General features: G+C 40.4%; 1 protein-coding gene across 1 annotated transcript in view; it reads right to left on the bottom strand.

Moving 5' to 3' along the window:
• The window catches only part of HPS5 (HPS5 biogenesis of lysosomal organelles complex 2 subunit 2), a 41,419-nt gene that overhangs the window by 3,069 nt on the left and 17,785 nt on the right, over positions 1–20,565 (bottom strand). Inside the window, 11 exon segments of the mRNA XM_043517582.1 lie at positions 178–463; positions 1,237–1,343; positions 2,241–2,354; positions 3,387–3,506; positions 4,021–4,176; positions 4,478–4,598; positions 6,059–6,678; positions 7,739–7,810; positions 8,596–8,748; positions 14,541–14,664; positions 17,528–17,687. Coding sequence (XP_043373517.1) covers positions 178–463; positions 1,237–1,343; positions 2,241–2,354; positions 3,387–3,506; positions 4,021–4,176; positions 4,478–4,598; positions 6,059–6,678; positions 7,739–7,810; positions 8,596–8,748; positions 14,541–14,664; positions 17,528–17,687 — 2,033 coding nt within the window.

Genomic DNA, 20,565 nt, shown 5'->3' with positions numbered 1-20,565 from the left:
GAGCTGAAGTCTGAAGTGTTTTCACTTTTTTTTAAATTTAATGAAAGACAAAACTATGGCCTAGGATGGCACTGAGTGAAGTATCAATACAGTTCTCTCTCTCTCTCTCTCTCTCTTTCTCTCTCTCTCTCTCTATATATATACACGCACACACACACACACACATATATATATTACCTTTGCCTTTTTTCAGCAATTCTCAGTATTTCACAGATCCTGGTAAATCTCTCAGAGAATTCAGCCGTCAAATCACACTCCTGCAGTACTGGCAAGGCACGATCTGGGCCAATTACCTTAGCCAACAAAAGAGCTACATTTTCAACAGTAATGCAGTTTGACCAATTAGTGCTACCATTGCCAATAGTATTCCCATTCTGTGTATCATGATAGTGGAGGTCAGTGCTGTGACTTTGTGCAAGATGGAGAAGGAACTTCCATTCTTCCATGGTCTCTGGAATTGAGCCTAAATGCAAAATTAAATGACTGGCTGTAGTCATCTGTGAAGAAAAAGCTCGTAGCAAACCTAATTTTACATCTATTTGCATTTAAAAGGAGCTAGTTTTCTAGAGTCAACATTCTACATTCATATCTTAATTAAAGGGCTTAAAATGCATTTTATTTTTTGACAGTCGCACACAAAATTTTCAAGTGTATTGGAGCTAATTGTTAGGGCTGATGGGACATTTAGCAATAAAAACAGCTTTTTCATAGCCATTGTTGAGATTCTGGATTCAACTAAGAGCGAAAGAGCTCCTTTGTGTGTCTTTTTAGTATATTGTAGATTTTCATTGCAATTCTGCCATCTGATACAGAAACTTGCTCATTATATACTAGAAAAGCCACTAGATAGTGCTAGTGCATTTGCTGATTCTTCAAGGTACTGGGCAACAAAAACTCGGAGGGAAAACTGGAGCTAAAAAATCTGATTAAAATGTCAAGAGATTTGAACCACTCAAAACAAGACTAAAAAAAAAAAAATCATAAACACTGCTGTTTTGTTGGAAGACAAGAATTAAACTACGAAGAGTAACTGATTTATACACTCAATTATATTTATGCTGTACAATATACTATATGAAGTTATACAAATTACTAAGTGATCTTGCTACATCAGTGCTTAAAAAATACATCATTCAACTCTCGTTAAATGCTTTTCTATATTTAAATGGTAATCAGTACATAGTCAATATAGATCATGTATTCTATTGGTGCGCTCATGAGTTAAGATTCACTAACCATGTTCTCCATCCAACAGGTTCATATCATCCAAATGAACAATATTAGTAAAGGCTTCTATTCTTCTATCCAGTTCCAAACACAGCGAGAGATATCCAGGCCAGAAGCTTAGAAAAAGAGATTAAAAATTTCCAAAATCAAATACTTATCTGTTCTAAACTAATGTAATTGGTAAATCAGCATTTCATTACCAAATTCATCAGTAAGAACAAATAACCCCAAATACTAGGAATAACCTGGCCCTTTCTAAGTGGCATAACATAGGCCATGCCATAAATCCCCAGAACTGTCAGCAGACTGAATGAACTAGAGCCGGCTTTTTGTCAACCACCACCCTCACAAAGGTCATAAGTGCTCAATGATCAACACATCCAGGTCCCATATTACAATGAGGGGTTTTTTTGTGAATGATAGTGAAAGGATCAAGTGGAAAACAACCATCATACGAAAGTAAGAGCTGCATAAGGAAAATAAGGGAAGTCATTAGAGAAATAAGGGAGTGGAGGTAATTAGGAACAGAGGGAATGTCTTTAGGCCTACAAGAGATCCATGAAGACTGATGGGTAAATTTCTCTCTGCTAAAGCGGGTTAAATATGGGAGAGGCATTAGTGTAATTATGAAGGTATAACCCTTGTGACTTGCATTGCGGTTATTTTCCTTGGTCATATTTTAGGTCAATAACATTTGTTGGCTAGTAAACAGAGCTTAAACAGGTAATGGCGTAGTATGTGCTACATCATGACTTTGTTGCTTCTTAGCTACAAAGCAAAATACCGGTAATACCACAGAGGAATGTTTCACATTGGCTATTTATAACCTATACATGATGACACTTTAAAATAAAGCCAGCCACAAAATACTTCATTTAAACAGATTTAGTTGACAGTAGACTGGCAGCAAACATATTGGTTTTCATTTGTATGTTCAGTGGGCCAAGATACCAGCTAAACCAGTTTCAAGAATAATCATAATTTTTCAGTAAACTACAAAGTTTCTGACTTACCCATATGACTTGCAGCAGTCAGCCATCCTCTCTTTTGTTACAAAATCAGCTGGGAGTTTAATCAGAAGCAAAATCAGTTGGCTATAGCCCCAGGTAAACAAATGTGAACATGGTCTGGGAAGACAGATTAATTCAAGTTAAATGTTAACATTCTGATGAGTTTAAAAAAAAATTTTTTTTTATCAGGAGGCCAAATAGATGAATGGGATTGTTTCATCTTTCACATGAAGTTTTGACAATATTAATTCAAAGAGCAGTGCGTCCAGCTATCTTCTTAACAGATTCACTTAAAATTAGATTTTCCCTGTAGGCACAGATTAACATGATTAGAGAGGGACAGAAAAAAGTTAATGTGGCCTTTTTGTATATCAGCATCAACGTTAGGAGGCACATGTACAGCACAGGGAATGGCGTTTTGTATACTCCAGCTGAGCCAGTAGGGGAATTTCACACATTTTTAAAAATGTTTTCCCCAGAAACACACTGAAAAACATTCTGAAAAACAAAGTGGCAGCTTCTGAAGAGAGGTTTCAGAGTAGCAGCCGTGTTAGTCTGTATTCGCAAAAAGAAAAGCAGTACTTGTGGCACCTTAGAGACTAACAAATTTATTAGAGCATAAGCTTTCGTGAGCTACAGCTCACTTCATCGGATGCATTTGGTGGGAAAAAAAAAAAAAAAAAACACTTTTTTTTCCACCAAATGCACCGATGAAGTGAGCTGTAGCTCACGAAAGCTTATGCTCTAATAAATTTGTTAGTCTCTAAGGTGCCACAAGTACTGCTTTTCTTCTTAAGAGAGAGATATATTTATAGTCGTTAAAGAGATCATTCCAGCCTGGATTATGAAGATAGGGAAGTTGTTTAATCCTTTGGTTGCTGCTGTTAGACGTCTTGAGTTAGATGGGTAACATACCCTCGGGTGAAATTCACCCTACCATAGAAAGGCCAAGGCAAGACTATGCATCATTTATAGCCATTTGTTTAACTGAAGGCTTTATGGGGATTCTTTCCATTGGGGTGAATTTCACTCTCTATGAAAGTGAAATTATTCTGAGGTAGCCAGCTCCACCATGGAACAAACAGCAAGTCTGGACAACTACGTCTGGTTTGCGCAATGCAATTAAATATACATGATTTACTACCTTACCTAGGGTTTCCTTCAGAATCCACCGTATTTGTTCTTTGTGGCGCATCATGGGAAACTGCCAAACACAGCCAATCCAGTCGTAATGCTTCAGGATTAAGAAGAGATTGAAGCAGCGATGACCTAAAAAAAGAATGGGAAAATCCACAGGCTTTAAATTGACCAAATATGGAAATGTGATAAAAACTTTTTATATATACACTATTTAAAAAAACCCCATGATCAGTGCACTGGAAAGATGATTTCTAGACAAGTTACGTTTCCTTTAATCTTCAGAAATATTACAGACTACATCCATATTTGAATTTTACATATTGAAATGTTTCCCATTGCTAGTTTGAGTTAATTTGATACATTACAGTTTATAAAACACTAAGTCATTAAAGAGTTGTTACAAAAATCTTGATAAAATGGAATCTGCTTTGTAATGAGGCAACATGGGAAGAGACTGGTGCACAGAAATTAACTGGCAAAACAAAAAGGTTATTTAATGTTAAGTTCCACTCTATTTTTAATGAGCAGGCAAAGTAGCATTACATTAAAAAACCCCACCACCTGGATGATATCCAGTCTTTTTATTACATAACCATTTCCCAATAAGAAAAAAAGGCACACAGCATACATGCAGCTCCTTTACCTTTCATCTTCTGGCTTTGATTTAACAAGACTGTCTAAATATGCTAAAAAGTGGGCAGGGTGATGTCTACAAAGCTGCATGATGTCAGAGGGCAAGATTGATGGGTAGAACTTGATCAAGGGCCTTATTGCTGTTTCCCCAAACTTTTCATAAAGCCTGTACAAACAAACAAATATTATCTTTAATGCCAAATCACAGCAAGATTGCCACTTTAATAAGAAAATGCAACTCTATTTCAAGATTCTAATTTATTTACCAGCATGTTTCAAGTTCTTCTGCTTTAACAAGGCTAACACTAGAACTATTACCACAAAAAAGTCTCACAAAACATTGAAGAAGCTAGTGGGAATACAAATCCAGAGCAAGGCAAACAGAAAGTGAACTGACAGTCTGAAATTTGTCATATTAACCAACAAGAAAAAAAAAAAAAAAAAAAAAAGAGTCACACACTACAGACCTTTGAGCATGTGCCAACAACAGAGGACTATCCCAGGGCCCCAAGTCATTTAACAGTTTGAATATTTTCAACATATCTCCATTTTCCATTTCCAGAGTCACTGGACTAGCGTGAGTCAGTTCTGAAACACAAAACATTGTAAATGTTTTAAGATTTTATTTTTTTCAACTCAGCTAGTTTAAAAAACAATTAAGGAAGAGAAAAATTTCCTTTATTCTTCCAAAGTCCCCGTCATGGAAATGTATCTCTAGCCTGCAATGGTAGGTGAGTAAATCACACTTAAGCTGTGTGTTTGGCTTTAATTGAATTACCATCAATAGTGTTACGGCAAAGTTAACATTATTAAATGATTTTTTTTGTTAGGGAATTTTTTTTTATATAAAAACTTCAAGATAAAGTTTTTCACTTCTCCTTCTCTTTAAGATTTAAGGCAACTTACTTTTTACTATATAAAGTTATATAACCCATATGGAATTTCAGAACATAGGCATCATGTGTACAGAACAGACCAACCTGAATTTATTTCAACACCAACTGTTAATGAACCCCAAGTTCAATTTAAAACTTAAATTACCAATAAAGGACATTATTGAAGTCACTGGGAATTCTGTAACTGAATTCACAGGAAGCAAACTGGGCACATAAGCCCTGATCTTGCGAAACCTCACATCCTTAGATGAATGCATATAAGCAGTTCCACTCAAATCAATGCAGGGATGCAATTAATACTTTTCTACTCTAAACTTTGCTTACGCCAACATAGAACAAATTTCTGCATGCCCAAACAGTCCTCCATCCAGCAAAAAACTTAAACATGTGCTTAACTTTCTATGCTGAATCAGGGTTCTATCAATTGGTGGCCCTGAAGACCTGTGTAAAAAGGTTTTGCTTCAGTTTTAGAAGTTGCATATAGCGGACCAAATTCTGTTCTGAATTACATCCAGGAAGCCTCATTCATTGGAGTGCAAAGGTATGAGAAAGGGCAGAAGGGACTTCTGGAGAAGAAAAGGATGTCTGAGGTGATCAACTGCATGCCAATATGGGTAATGTTTTTCCAATTCACTGCTGATCTTCATAAATGTGCTGTTGTCCAAGCTTTGGAAACAAGCTGAAATATTTGTGCATACTTGTGCCTACTTTGCCACTGAGGATGCTGAAACTCTTTTCCCAATTTTAGTTTATACGTTAAATAGTTGAAATTATTTGAGTTCAACAGCACCATATTTTTTCAAGTTCTCTTTGAAATTTTCATATTCTGTTTCAACATATTTGATTCACATCACTATCGTGTTCAGCTAACTGCAGCTGCACTATATATTAACTTGCTTAGAAATAACATTAGTGTAGTAACTAAACAACAAGTATTTTCCCCAGAAACCACTGGTTCTTATTAACTTGGTTTTGTTTATTAAAAAAAACACGAAAAAAGAGTATTTGTTTCAGAGGCGGTTCAGAAAGGAATGTCCCCTCAGGCTGGATTTTATTTATTTAAAATCTGGATTTTTTTTCCAGAACAAAAACCTAAAACTTAGCTTCAATTGGTTTAAAAGTTAAAAAACAAAAAGCCACCACAGCCATTACCTTTCAATCCTTCAATGTAAGTTTCCCAAACACTGGGACTGCTAGTATAATTGATTGTAATACATCGCTTCAGTCTTTTTAAATCCAAGAGAAAGAAATAGTCCTTTATGAACTGGCAAGCCAAGACCCATGACATTGTTCGCTGTAAATCCTGTTGAGCACTTTCTTCCGCATTCCCATTCTTGCAAGGAAACACATTTAATTCAAAACATAATGTTGTCAACTCCACTAGGTCCTTTTGAATATCGTGCACTATGAGACATGGAGGATACGCTTGAAAAACATGGCCTGAGGCTCCCTTTGAATTGGCATCATTTTCACAAATTTCTCTGCCAAAACAAGCTTCGCTACTTTGATCCTGTTCAGTAATTCCTTGCAAGGCATCTGTCTGTCCTTTGCCTACATGATCTTCACTGTGTTGCTCTGGTGCAATATTTTCTTCTAAAACCTCACTCTGTTCTTCAGCAAGCACATTCTTAACTTTCTTAATGGATAAGCAGTCACCTGAAAAGGAAGGCTCTTTGAAACCAAATGTTTCTTCCAGATACAAAAACCACTCCTGCAAAACTTCTTTCAAGCATTGTGGATCTAACAAAACCAGTGGATCTTGCAGTTTGTTCCTGTAAAACGAAGTGGAAACGCATTGAACTTGCTATTTAATAATCAAGAGATGCCAGAGCTGATCTATTAGACGTATCAAGAGGACAACTCAACTATTAGCATATTCCTAGATACTGGTCAGACCAATGCTGTTTTCCTGAGTAGTCAGGACAGTAGGAAATCACTATATAATTTCTCTTCTCATGCTTTTGGGGATCTCCCCTCCAAATGATTCACGCAGGTTGGTAGGCAACTGTTCAATTCTACCTCTAATGCTACAGTCCTCTTTTTCTCAGCAAAACTCACAATGAAGTTATATTTTTAATGGAAAAAAGCCACTATTTAAGTAAGGACTTTCAGATAGCCCAGGGAAGGGCGAACTATGGCCCGCGGGCCAGATCCAGCCCCTTAGGGCTTTCATTCCGGCCCGCAGGATTGCCAGTCCCATGGCGCAGCCTGCCATGGCCCCGAGCCGCTCCCGGAAGTGGCCAGCACCACTTCCCTGCAGCCCCTGGAGGATGGGGGGGAGGGGGAGACGGCTCCATGGGCTGCCCTCACCAGCAGGTACCGCCCCCCATAGGTCCCACTGGCCGGGAACGGGGAATGGTGGACAATGGGAGCTTTGGGGGCGGTACCTACATGTGAGGGCAGCGCTCGGTGGAGCCGCCCGCCCCACCCTATCCCCTGGAGCCACTGCTGGCTACTTCTGGGAGCAGCCCGGGGCCAGCCTTAGCCCCACTGAGTGCCGCTGTCACCCCGGAGCCATCTGAGGTAAGCGGCGCTGGGCCGGAGCCTGCACCCGACATCCCTCCTGCACCCCACATCTCAACCCCCTGCCCTGAGCCCCCCCACACCGCTCCTGCACCCCCTCCCATACCCCAACCCCCTGCCCAAGCCCTACATTCATGGCCCTGCATACAATTTTCCCACCCAGATTTGGCCCTCAGGCCAAAAAGTTTGCCCAGCCCTGAGACAGCCATACACTATGTCTGGATACACTTGCACAGTATCATTTATTGCAGATATTTACAATAAAGGCTTTCTGCCAAAGTAAAATATAGCTCTATGCTCTCTACTTACATAGCTTCTGTCGTTGCTACCTTGAGATCTCTTAGCCGGTCTTCTTCTTGAGGCTGGCTCTGTAGTTCCACTCTAGGAAGAAATATGAAGACAAAATTGTGCTCTCTTTTCAAAACAGAGAGAGAAATAGCATTAATTCTGTTATGAGAAATGCAGCTCTTACTTTTCATGAGAAATAGACAAATGAGACTACAGTAATTATGGAGCAGCTGGACATGAGGAGCAGAAGAAAAATAACTTTTTCCATCTTGTAATTCGTTACCTATGAGGGTTCTCAGATGTCAAGAAACAAAACTAACACTGAGCTATTACAAATTCATTGCTTAAAACATTTCAATGATTTGCCAATTTAACTCCTGATAACAATTTAGCTCTCATTCTTTATTCATACGACTAAGCCACTAGAGTGTTTTCTTATTCGTTTAAACAACCCAGTTTTGAGGGTGATAAAGCTACTTGTTCCTCTTTTCATTAATAATAGGATGTAGGCTTTAAAATTCACATGTGTCAACAAGCCTGCTTAGGTACCCAAGAAGGGCAAGTAGGGAACTATATTAGTTTCCCCTTCCTCAACCATTCCAGCACCATGAATGTAAACTGTTAAACTCTTCTCAAAAATAGATGTTAACACCTGAACAAGCTTTGAGGTAAAAAATTGAGAAAGGGGGTGGGGGAGGAGAGAGAAACCAGATGAATTCATGGAGCCACTCTATACAGCGAGCTGGAAAAAAAATCTCCAGCAGAATCATGTGATTCCCCATTCTTTAAATGAATGGGATCATTGTGGAAGACGAGAGTTCCCAGTCCTTGGGCAGCTGGCACATTCGACTAATAAAACTATGCAAGCTTGAACTTACTCATTTTCATCTTCTTCCTGGGAGTGTGTGGCTATACTAGCAGTCACTTCATGAGACTCCCCATCATCTTTTATTTCCTGCCTCACTCTGACATCAGGACTCATATGAAGGGTGCCAATCTTTTCAGTGGTTTTGCGTACAAAGCTGGAAACACTAGAAGTCAAAAGTTCAAACAACTGAGATGGCAGTAGGGGGGAGCTCAGTCAACGCAACAGATCTCGGTCTTTCTAGCCAGCCTCTCACTTCAGAAACCTTTATCATCTAAAGGAGGCAGGAAGAGAGGATGGGTGCACTGGTAACCAGCAAGTATCAGTCAGTCAGAACCAGACATGAAAAAATGCATGTTGTACTCAGTAAGAAACATCTCAGAACTTGTACATTTTAGTCAAGTTCTTTACTCCTAAGATTTTTAGGCCCCAATGGAGATCACAAAACACTGGAAGTTTGGTTTTGTGCTACTCAGTAGAGGGGATTTAACAATTATGCAAATTATGAGATTTTTATTTGCAATACAGAGAGGCTAATTTTTCCATGATAAAGCCTCTAAATTCGCACATGCAAAAGAATTTTGTTAATTATCTTTTAATTTGGTCTATAATGACCTTCACAGCAACAAGAAAATTGTTCAGGAAATTTACAGTTATTAATAAATTAGAAAAAAGAAAAGGAGTACTTGTGGCACCTTAGAGAAATAAATTTGTTAGTCTCTAAGGTGCCACAAATACTCCTTTTCTTTTTGTGAATACAGACTAACACAGCTGCTACTCTGAAACCTAATAAATTAGAGAGCGTTCTAAGAGGTCCTCTGTTTCACTTATCCACTCCTAACCCTTAGAATGTCTCATTCAAAAGGAAGGCCTATCTACATTCCAAAACTCTAATAAATTAACCCATAACATTCAAGAGTTTTTTTAGAAAACCAGGATTCAAAAAGCAACCTCAAGTTCCTGTGCTCCAGGTCAGAACAGGTTTAGCCGTGTCAGAAAGAAAAAACAGTTACCTATCTTTACATAACTGTTGTTCTTCAAAGTATTTTGCACAAGTCCATTCCACTACAGGTGACTCACAAGCAGAGAACTGTTTGGAGTCTACCTGAACAGCTATGGTGGAACAAGCCGTCCAAAACTGGCATTGTTCCTGGACTGATGGGAAATGGCATGAGCAGCAAATGTATGAACTGATGACCAGGTAGCTGCTTTGCAAATGTCTCGACCGGGTACATGCATAAGAAAAGCTGTATGTGCTCTAGTTAAATGAGCCAATGCTCCAGGTAAGAGGTGGTGTGACATAAACTAACTGCACAAACAAGTGCAAGAGAGGATTTCTTTCTAGATTTCCTGAGTGGAAACCGGTTGATCTTTCACCCTGGCCGCAAATCATGACAAATAACTGTGCTGAAGATCTAAAGGATCTGGGACGGCCCAATTAGAAGGCCCTAATACTCACCAGCAACCACATACCATACAACCGAACCACTACCCAGGAATCTATCCTTGCAACAAAGCCCATTGCCAACTGTGTCCACATATCTATTCAGGGGACATCATCATAGGGCCTAATCACATCAGCCACATATCAGAGGCTCGTTCACCTGCGCATCTACCAATGTGATGTATGCCATCATGTGCCAGCAATGCCCCTCTGCCATGTACATTGGTCAAACTGGACAGTCTCTATGTAAAAGAATAAAGGGACACCAATCAGACATCAAGAATCATCACATTCAAAAACCAGTTGGAGAACACTTCAATCTCTTTGGTCACTTGATTACAGACCTAAAAGCTGCAATTCTTCAACAACAAAAAACTTCAAAACCAGACTCCAACAAGAGACTGCTGAATTGGAATTAATTTGCAAACTGGATACAATTAACTTAGGCTTGAATATAGACTGGGAGTGGATGGGTCATTACACGAAGTAAAACTATTTCCCCATGTTTATTCCCCCCCCTTCACTCCCCACTGTTCCTCAGACGTTCTTGTCAACTACTGGAAATGGCCTACCTTGATTATCATTACAAAGGTTTTTCCCCCCCCACTCTCCTGCTGGTAATAGCTCACCTTAAGTGATCACTCTCTTGTTACAATGTGTATGGTAACACCCACTGTTTCATGTTCTCTATGTATATAAATCTCCCCACTGTATTTTCCACTGAATGCATCCGATGAAGTGAGCTGTAGCTCATGAAAGCTTATGCTCAAATAAAATTGTTAGTCTCTAAGGTGCCACAAGTCCTCCTTTTCTTTTTGTGTATCTGCAGAGATTGGAAATCCATGCGATTCCTCCACCGGGACGACTGATTGAGACTTAGACTGGCCTCTCATCAGTCACTGTCCACCAGTATGACTATCATACAGTCCACCATCAAAACACTACGGCTGTTCTTCAGTATGGACAAATAAGTTCTAAAACCTGTTCAAAGAATAGAGTTTATCGGAGCATGCCTGGATGCTACAAAAGCCAGAGTGCATCTGCCCCTATCAACTCTTCAAATGCTCAGAGACCTGGTCGTGGATCTAAAAACATATCCAGCTACCAAGCATACACTTGGCTCAAGGTTCTGGGATACATGGTGGCATGTACCTGCATAGTATAGCACGCCAGGCTACACTTCTGCCCTCAGAAGGCTTCAGGGATGGCTAGCGTCGGTGTATGTCCCCTGCGACGTAGTTTAGGCAGAGTGATTAGTGTTCCATAGGTAACTTTGTCCTCTCTGAACTGATGGACAGACCTTTGGCATGTTTGTGCAGGAGTTCCCTTCATTTCTCCGCAACCAATGCTCAAGCTGGTCATGGATACCTCATCCCTGGGTGGGCCACATCAGAACCCTGCAAACTCAAGGATTGTGGCCCTCGCAAGATCTGAGGATTCGAATAAACGTCAGGGAGCTACATGCTACCAATCTAGCATGTTTGACCTTCCATCCACATACTGTGGGGAAAAAGTCTGCTGCGTTAACGCACAACACAGCAACTATGTCCTATGCGGACAGACAGGGAGTGGTGTGTTCCTTCTAGCTGTGCCAGGAGGTAATTCTGCTTTGGGAGTTCTGTAAAACCAACTCAATTCACCCCAAAGCTGCTTGCTTCCCAGGTGAGCAGAACACATTGTCAGGTCCTCCTCCACCCACCATGAATGGTCTCTGTTTGGACGTGGCCAGGTTCACCATCCAGTTGCGGAGAACTCCCCAAGAGGACCTATTTGCAACAAAGTGCCATCAGTTCTGCTCCAGAGAGGGTCACAGCCCAGGTTCTTTGACACAGTTTCATGCTATCACAGATGAGCTCTCTGCTGCTGTTAGAGGAAATGCATACATTACTACCCAATGTCCTGTTAAAGGCCAAGCAGGATCATGCTTACCTCATACTAATTGCACCAACCTGGTCTCAGCAAAATTGGTTGTTGGTCTTTCTAGCAACACTAGTAGGGTCTCCCCTTTGCCCTTCCCATTGGATTCAGACATGACTTCTCAGGCTGGGACATCCATAAACCACAAAGTTCTGAAGGACAATAACCCTGCCATCTCGTTTGAGACACAGAAGACCCCACTTCCAAATCTGACCAAGATGACCGAGTCCTGCAATAACAGCAGAGCAGAACCCATGTAGACAGGAGACAGGTAAGCTGAACCCAGAGGTGGTGGTACTCGGGATAGTGACAGTGGCTTCCTCTGGATTGTACTGGCCCCTTAGGTATTGGAAGCGACATCAGGACTGCATGCTTTTACTGACCTGCTGTAGGAACTACCGTTGATGGTCGTGGCTGAAACCACTCTTGCTCTGCTGGGGATGCCGATACCAAAAGGTTAAGCAATTCTCTGTGGCAGCGTACCTCTGACATCATCAATACCAGAATTGGTCTTCAGTCTGCTGTGTTTGTATAATAAATTCAGGGGTCAGCCTCAACAGACCTGGCATAGGTTCTTGAGTTGACAAACCCCACTTTGTGGCAGAGGAATGCTTTAGAAAACACTTCCCCTTCGAGTCCCTCACAGAGTCCTCGTCTCTAACTGGCCTTGCTGAAAGAGGTACTGTGTCCCTGGAAGATGCGTCTCTCTTCTTTGATACCAGAAACACTGTACATGGTGCTGAAGACGTCTCAGGAGGTACACTCTGTACCAATGGTGCCGGGCTTGGAATATGCTCTGAACCCAATGGCTCCAAAGGAGGGTAAAGTGCCACCTCCATAAAGAGATGTTTAAGTCTTTCTGCTCTCTCTCCTCCCGCCCCCCCCCTTTTTTTTTTTTTTTTTTTTTAGAGTCAGGCTTAAACTCTCTACAAATGTAACACTTTTTCACTGATATGGGACTCCCCCAAACATTTTAGGCAGCTGGGCTGTGGGTCACTGACAGGCAAAGCTCTGGCACACAATTGGCAGGACTTGAACCCCAGAGAACAAGGCATGGCTCCAGTACAGTACCTGCTACTGAGAATCAAATCTGGTCCATAAAGAATCTAAAACTGAAACCTATCCCTAACACTAACTATGAACTATATCGAACTACCAACTAAACAACAGACTATATACAAAGAGCAAGTGAAATAAACCTGTAATAGCAAGACTGGAAGTGTTCCAACAGCTGTCACTGTCATTTTATATCTGCAAGCAGTGGCAAGTGATGGCAGACAGTGCTTGACTCACCCTGATGGGTACCACTCAGGGAAAAGGTTCCCTACAATTGTGCAAGGCGCACACACACACACACACACACACACACACACACACACACACCCACCCCTACAGTGGAATGGACTTGTACAATCACTCCAAGTAGAACTTCTGGATTCTCTGGTTAAACAGTTAACATTCACCCCTCAAAGAGCCCCTCCTAGTGGTGGCACAGTACAACACAAAAAAGAGCTGCTCTTCAAATTTAAGAAGAGGGAATAGGTTTAAACCCAGTAGATTACTGATCTTAAAATACAATGAGTGTTGAAAGGAAATTTTTATAAAAGATTATAAACCGCAAAATAAAATAGGATACTTGACCCAAGCCTTTAAACTGGAGTAACTAGAATGCAGCATATGAATACTTATGGATTTAATTTTCTGCTTGTGTAAAAATTAATGTTCTCTGGTAATAAACTTTTTTAAATGGATATAGCTTGGTATTTGGAAAGAGCAAAATGGAGGTGTGACTATCCACATAAAGTTTATGGATTAAAACTTTCAATAGACTACCAGGCATCAAGTAATTTGATGAAAACATTATTTTATTATTGAAGGGTCTGGGAGCAATACACTTACCTTAGAAAACTGAATGAAAGGGCTAACCCAAAATTTCAGGATAATACTACAAACATCATGGGCCAGCACTTCTGGTTTTAAATAAGATACATTATATTCAGAGCTTTGAAATAACCAGTTTTATGCAAGCTATTTCCCCCCCTTATTTTAGTGGCTTGCTTGTTTTATTTTTAAAAGCCGCACATTTGATTTTTAGACATAAAACTTGGTTTGTTCACATACAGTAGATATAAACCACAGTTGATTCCAGATACCCGTGAGGAATGCATAAGTTTTACTGAAGGAAGGAAGGTACAATTTAATTGATTTGGGGTACATATCTTGACAATACATACCATCATTAAAATACACAGCAGGTCCTTAACATCTTCAACAATCTAAGTACCAAAATGCTAAATCCCATAGCCACAATCAATAGACTCACTCAAAAGTTGGAAACACTAGCCACAAGACTATGGTATGTGTTCTTAACCTCCATTTAAAACTCAAGAGTGAAATCCTGGCTTGATTGAAGTCAATGGCAAGACTCCTATTATCTTCATTGGAGTCAGGATTAAACTCTAACTTCCCTATCAAATTTGATTTTATATTGCGTATTTTATGTAATATTTTATCTTTCAACAAAGTATGAATCAACAATGCTATGACTTCAGAAAAAAAGGAATGTAATGGATGAACAAATATCCTATGATTTTTACCTTTCCTTAACAGCTTGGAGGGAGACCAGAGGAGATGGTGAACGAAATGACAATGGAATACTGAATGGGAGAAAAGTCTCATTCCGATCAGTCTCAACCACCACAGAAGCATGAGATACGTTGTCTAACAAATGGAATTGAAATAATAAAATTATGAAGCAATGACTTGACAATGAAACATATAATCCAGTTATGACCCACACTTTCCTTTAACTGGGAAATTTTACTCTTGTGCCCTAATTTGTGTTTTCTTTTTTACTTGCAGGTTCTATCACGGATTTTTAAGAGAGTGGAAGACTGGAGAAAGGATAGGAACTAGCAACACCACACACACACACACACACACACTCTCTCTCTCTCCCCCCTTGGGATCAAGGGCAATTTTAGCATTATTGGCCTTATACCAGTAGGTATTTGTTTTATTAACCTGTTGAATCTTTATTTGATAAAGAGGCAACTGACAAACCAATGGCAGTAAAAGGAGAACACTGGATTGCGTGACTATCTTCGTACATGGATTTCTGGCCTATTCTGAGGCAACAGCTCAATGCTATTTTCAGCAGGTAACCAAGATGGCTCAAAAAAACCATAAATATGTCATATTAAACTATGTAGTGACATTTCATGAAAGTTATATTACATTTGGGCTGGGAAAGTTAGATTACATCTGGGCTGAGAGGGTAGACTCTGGGGTGGAGCCGCAGATGAGGGGTTTGGATGCAGGAAGGGCTCCGGGTTTGGGGGGGGCTCAGAGGTGGGGCAGGGGATTGGGGTGCATGCTTATCTCGGGTGGCTCCCAGTCAGCGGTGCAGTAGGAGTGCTCAAGCAGGCTTCCTGCCTGTCCTGGCACCGCGTACCGCGCTGTGCCCTGGAAGCAGCCAGCAGGAAGTCCGGCTCCTAGGTATTCAAGCAGCTCCGTGCAGCTCTTGCCCGCAAGCACTGCCCCCACAACCCATTGGCTGGGAGTGCAGAGCCAGTGTTTGGGGCAGGAGCAGCACACAGAGCCCCGTGACCCCCCGCCGGCAAGCCGGACCTGCTGCTGATCGCTTCTGGGGTGGAGCACAGTGTCAGGTAGGGACTAGACTGCCTTAGCCAGGCAGCACCGCCAATGGGACTTTTAACGGCCAGGTCGGCGGTGCTGACCAGAGCCAACGCGACCCAGTACCTTACATTCCGCGACCGAGTTCTGGGTCGCAACCTGCAGTTTGCAAACCACTCATCTAAAGTACCAAATGATGCTCACATGCACTGAGGTACAGAAGCAGCTACGACTTTTATAGTTTGAAATAACCAGCCACTTTGAGATCACTAGTTGAGCAGCAACAGGAAAACTAACTCCAAACGTGTAAAGCCAGTCTCCTTCCTTGAAAATTTTACGTTCTAAAATACATTAAGATGGCATAACCAAAAAGTAAAGATGGGTGAACAAATGTCACAAATGACAAGGGTAAAGTTCATGGTCACAAAACATGCATTTATTAATAGTACAAACTACCTAAAGATGGTATTAGCTTTTAAACCTTTATTTTTTCCACTCTTTCTTGACACACATTGTGAGAAAGTCCACAAACACCTTGGCAAAAAAAATTGTTGCACTATAACATTTTAGTGTCTGACACCAACAGATTCACTAAAGAGAGGCCAAAGAAACCCCCTGATGTATTTTCATACACTTTAGTATAATCCACCTTGATTTTAGAAAAGAATGAGTCTACCAATACAGCTGCATTCTTCACCTTCCCTCTTGACCAAACAGCAGGGTTCAATTCAAGATCAGGGAGATCACAAGGGGCGCCATCCCTTCCTACAGGATGCTCCCACTCTGCAGGGGATAGCAGGTTGACTCCCTGATGAGAAGGGAGTTTTGCTCTCCTGCCCCACTTAATTTTTAGGTCATCAGCAACCTAGGGGTCAGGAGAAAAACTCCCCACCTTCTCATAGCTAGCAGCTCTAAATTGGGTGGGTGAGGTGGAAGGAGTTTAATATTTAATAGAAGTGGGCCTTCAGGTCTGCCTCATCCAGCTCTTCTAGTGCATCTGAAGAGACAGCTCACTATACAAAAAATAAACCCCAATATTCTCCTTATAGCACTGGAGCATATTCCCAGCAGAAACCCAAGAGCATCTCCCTCTCTGCAAGCAATTCTATCCTCTACCCAACGTTAAACAGCTTCCTCTATCAACATAGACAGGCAACAGCAGAGAAAGGAGCTACTAACAAAGATTGGTTTTTTTTCAGAAAGGAGAGATCACACTACCCCTTGAAAAGCCAGAGAAGCCTCTACTTTTGTCCAGAGATGGACATTTGTTGGGGGAAGAAAAGAACAAAGCTGGTTGGGTGGAATAACGGGGTTACTATTTCAAAAGGTTTGCATCCCTCATACTCTAATGTGTAAATGTACAGGAGGGAATCCCTTCCAAAAAAAAAAAAAAAAAAAAAAAAACAGAAAAGAAACCCTGCAAGAAAGTTAAAAGCTCTTGACCCACACTGACCAGCGCCCTGGCATCAATATAAGGCCTGGCTCAACTACAGTTAGGATAGGACAACTAAAGCGGAAATCTGGCTAGCAGAGGCTTGATTAATACTGAAGCAGGGTAGTTTGCCTTAATGCTAAGAATAACCTAGCTGAGTTACCTACAGAAAAAGGAAATCTTGAGTGAAATCCTGGCTCTACTGAAATAAAAGGAAGTTTTGCCATTTACTTCAATCGAGTCAGGATCTCAACCCTAAAGTTTTCAGTACAACGTTTTACTAAAAGAGGCCATGTAAGTGGTGACTTTAGGTTTACTACTAGCAAGATGTGGCACATGTGATCCACCAAACAGTTTATAGGGTTTAAATCAGGGATAGCTAAATGGTGGAAGACAAATGGAATTTACAGCTATGAAGGATTTTGTTGTTGTTTTAAACCTAGATACCATATCACCAGCTACTTGCTGAACACAAAGAAGGCAATTGAAAAGCATATTTTCATCACAAGCCATTACCAAGCTCCACCTGCTCTTCTTCCTGGTGTGCAGTAAACTCTTTAAGTCTCTCATCTTCTGACAATGTTTGGCTGTTTAGGGAACAAGAGTCTTCATCTGACTGACTGCCTCTTCGACTAATAACACGATAAATTCCAGAGTCTAAGACACTGAAACTTTCCTGTGGGGGCAAATAATAGTCACATGAGCCACAAAAATATCCTTATTAAACCATACTGAGAATTCAGTGAACCACCAGAGCTTTTAATCTGAAACCTTGGAAATAAACACATGTATGCTGGAAAAGCATTCTGGTATTTGTATGCAGATGAGTATGACACATTGTATATTTATAAAGAAATTGAACTAAGAGTTAAAATGAAACTTTTACAGGAAGAGTAACTACAAAAAAAACTGCAAGTCTGGTGGGCTGAGCACAAGATGAGGAACTAAGAACTCCTCAGTTTTAATATAGTCTCCGACAAAGCCACATTGTACAAGTCACTTCCTCTCGCCTATAATGGGAGTTTTGGTCATGGTATAAATACAGTTAATTGAGTCTTAAATAACTAGTTAGCTAACACAATTGTAAGTGCAATTATAGACCCTCCACAAAAGTTTTCCCCAAATCACATGTTTCTCCCTGGTCATGGTTCAGCTCAAGCTGTACATTTCTGCATCTGTACAACATGGATAACCTCACAGGATGTTGTGAGAATAATTAGTTGTCTAAAGTGCTTTGAAGATAGCTATGTAAGTGCTAAATACGAAGCAAGTTTTTCCTTTTCACAAGACACAAAGTTAGGGTCAACATATTACCAACCACATGAGTAAAACAGCCCTTGACACTTTTGTAAGTAAGGTTAAAGCCAATTTTTAAAACTGAGTACAAGTCTTATGCCCAAATGAGGTCACATTTCCACACAAACCGGCATTTTCTGAAGAATGTTACAGCACTCTAAAATATAACTTAAGAGAAGTACTGTCATGCAGGAATCATTGTGGGTCAGAGAACAGAATTAAGTAGCCCTAGATGAACATAAAATCTATCAATCATACCCTTACAAATCTCGAGAACTTCATAATTAACATTTTTAGGTTCCTATCCCCATTAGTCTAGTTAGTAATAGACACCCTAAGTATCTTGCAGTGTGGTTATAGCCATGTTGGTCCCAGGATATGAAAAAGACAAGGATGGTGAGGTAATACCTTTTATTGGACCAACTTCTGCTTCTGCTGTGGAAAGTACAAGCTTTTGAGCTATGCAGAGCTCCTATTCAGAGCTGGGGAAGGAAATGAGTGTGTGAGCTAAATACCAGTTGGGACAGATTGTTAAGCATAAGGGACAATGCATGTTCTAGGCAGCCACTTGAAAGGAAATGGGCAAACAGAGGGTTAGATTGTTATGCATAAGGGATTGAAGTAGACAATTAAGGGTAGCAGGCAGCGGGGATGGGGGATATTACAAATTGTTGTAATGGACCGTAAAACTAGTGTCCCTGTTGATCTGTGTTTTTGGTGTCTAGCTGAGTTATTAATTTAAGTTCCCAAGCTCATCTTTTGAAGGTATTGTGGTATTTGAGGGCAGTATTGAAAGAACAGATATGGAGTAAAAGAAAAGGAGTACTTGTGGCACCTTAGAGACTAACAAATTTATTTGAGCATGTAGCTCACGAAGCTTACGCTCAAATAAATTTGTTAGTCTCTAAGGTGCCACAAGTACTCCTTTCCTTTTTGCGAATACAGCCTAACACAGCTGCTACTTTGAAACCAGACATGGAGCGATCACTTTGTGAGAAAAGTTTGCCCATAGGCAGTAAGTGTTTTTGTTTTTTATCATTTTTTTGTGAGAGTTCATTCAAGAATGTAATGATTGACTGTTTTCACCCACAAAGTTGTTTTGGGGCATTTGATGTACTGAATGAGTTGTAATAAGCATGTGTAGGACCCATGAATCTTGAAAGGTGTTTTTGTTGTGTGAGGTACTGATCATTGTAGCAGTGGGGATATGTCTGCAGGTTTGCATCTGTTATTCTGGCAGAGTTTGGTGCTACTTTGAGTTGGTACATCCTGGTTTGTGGGGAGCTTGCTTCTGATGAAGAGCTTGGCAAGGCTGGGGGGTTGTTTGAAGACAAGAATAGGGTACTCAAGAAAGATTTATTTCAGGATGTGGTCCGCATCAAATATGGGTTTTAACTGTATGATGACATGCAGTATGGGTTCCAATACTTGGGGTGGTACATGTCAACTGGGAACTTAAATTCGTAACTCTGGTGGACAACAAAAACCCTGGATTCAACAGGAACACTGGTTTTATGGCTCATTACAACAATTTGTAATACGCCCCCCTCCACCACTACTGCCTGCTGTCCTTAATTGTCCACTTCAAACCCCTTATGCATAATAGTCTAAACCCTCAATTGCCCACCTCTTTTCATGTGGCCTCCTACAATATGAGTTAACCCTTATGTTTAGCAATGTGTCTCAAACTGTAGTTAGCTAAGACACTCTGATTTCCTTCCCCAGACCTGAATAAGAGCTCCTTGTAGCTTGAAAGCTTGTACTTTTCACCTACAGAAGTTGGTCCAATAAAAGATATTACCTCCCCCACACCCTAAATATCTGACCACTATCAGTGAAGAAAGGCAAATATAAGATAAACCTTTTTTCTAATCTGCAGAGTGAAGGATTGTGTGACACTGAGCCAGCGAGGGTTAAGCAACCAGCAGCTGGCTGATCCAAAAATCAACCTTTAAGAACATACTAGAATAGTACTGAAATGGTAAACAGGACCATTCCTTGTATATAATTAAGAAAGCCATGTTAAATACACCAGGAGTTCTTGAAATGTAACCCTCTATTGTTAGAGAATTAGAAGCAGATATTAACTGTATTGTCTGTTTACCTATATCTTGTTACAAGTTTAACATGTAATCTAATTAGCTTGTACATGCTAAACTTCAGTTCCTGTCTGTAATGTTTCATTACTATATTCTATTGATTCAGAGATCAAAAAGGGATATTAACATTTAGATGAAACTTGTGGTGTAATAATATCA

This window comes from Dermochelys coriacea, chromosome 6, assembly GCF_009764565.3.
Source record: "Dermochelys coriacea isolate rDerCor1 chromosome 6, rDerCor1.pri.v4, whole genome shotgun sequence".
Classification (NCBI taxonomy): Eukaryota; Metazoa; Chordata; order Testudines; family Dermochelyidae; genus Dermochelys; species Dermochelys coriacea.
Note: the sequence above shows the minus strand (reverse complement) of the source record. Positions and strands in the feature narration are given on the sequence as shown.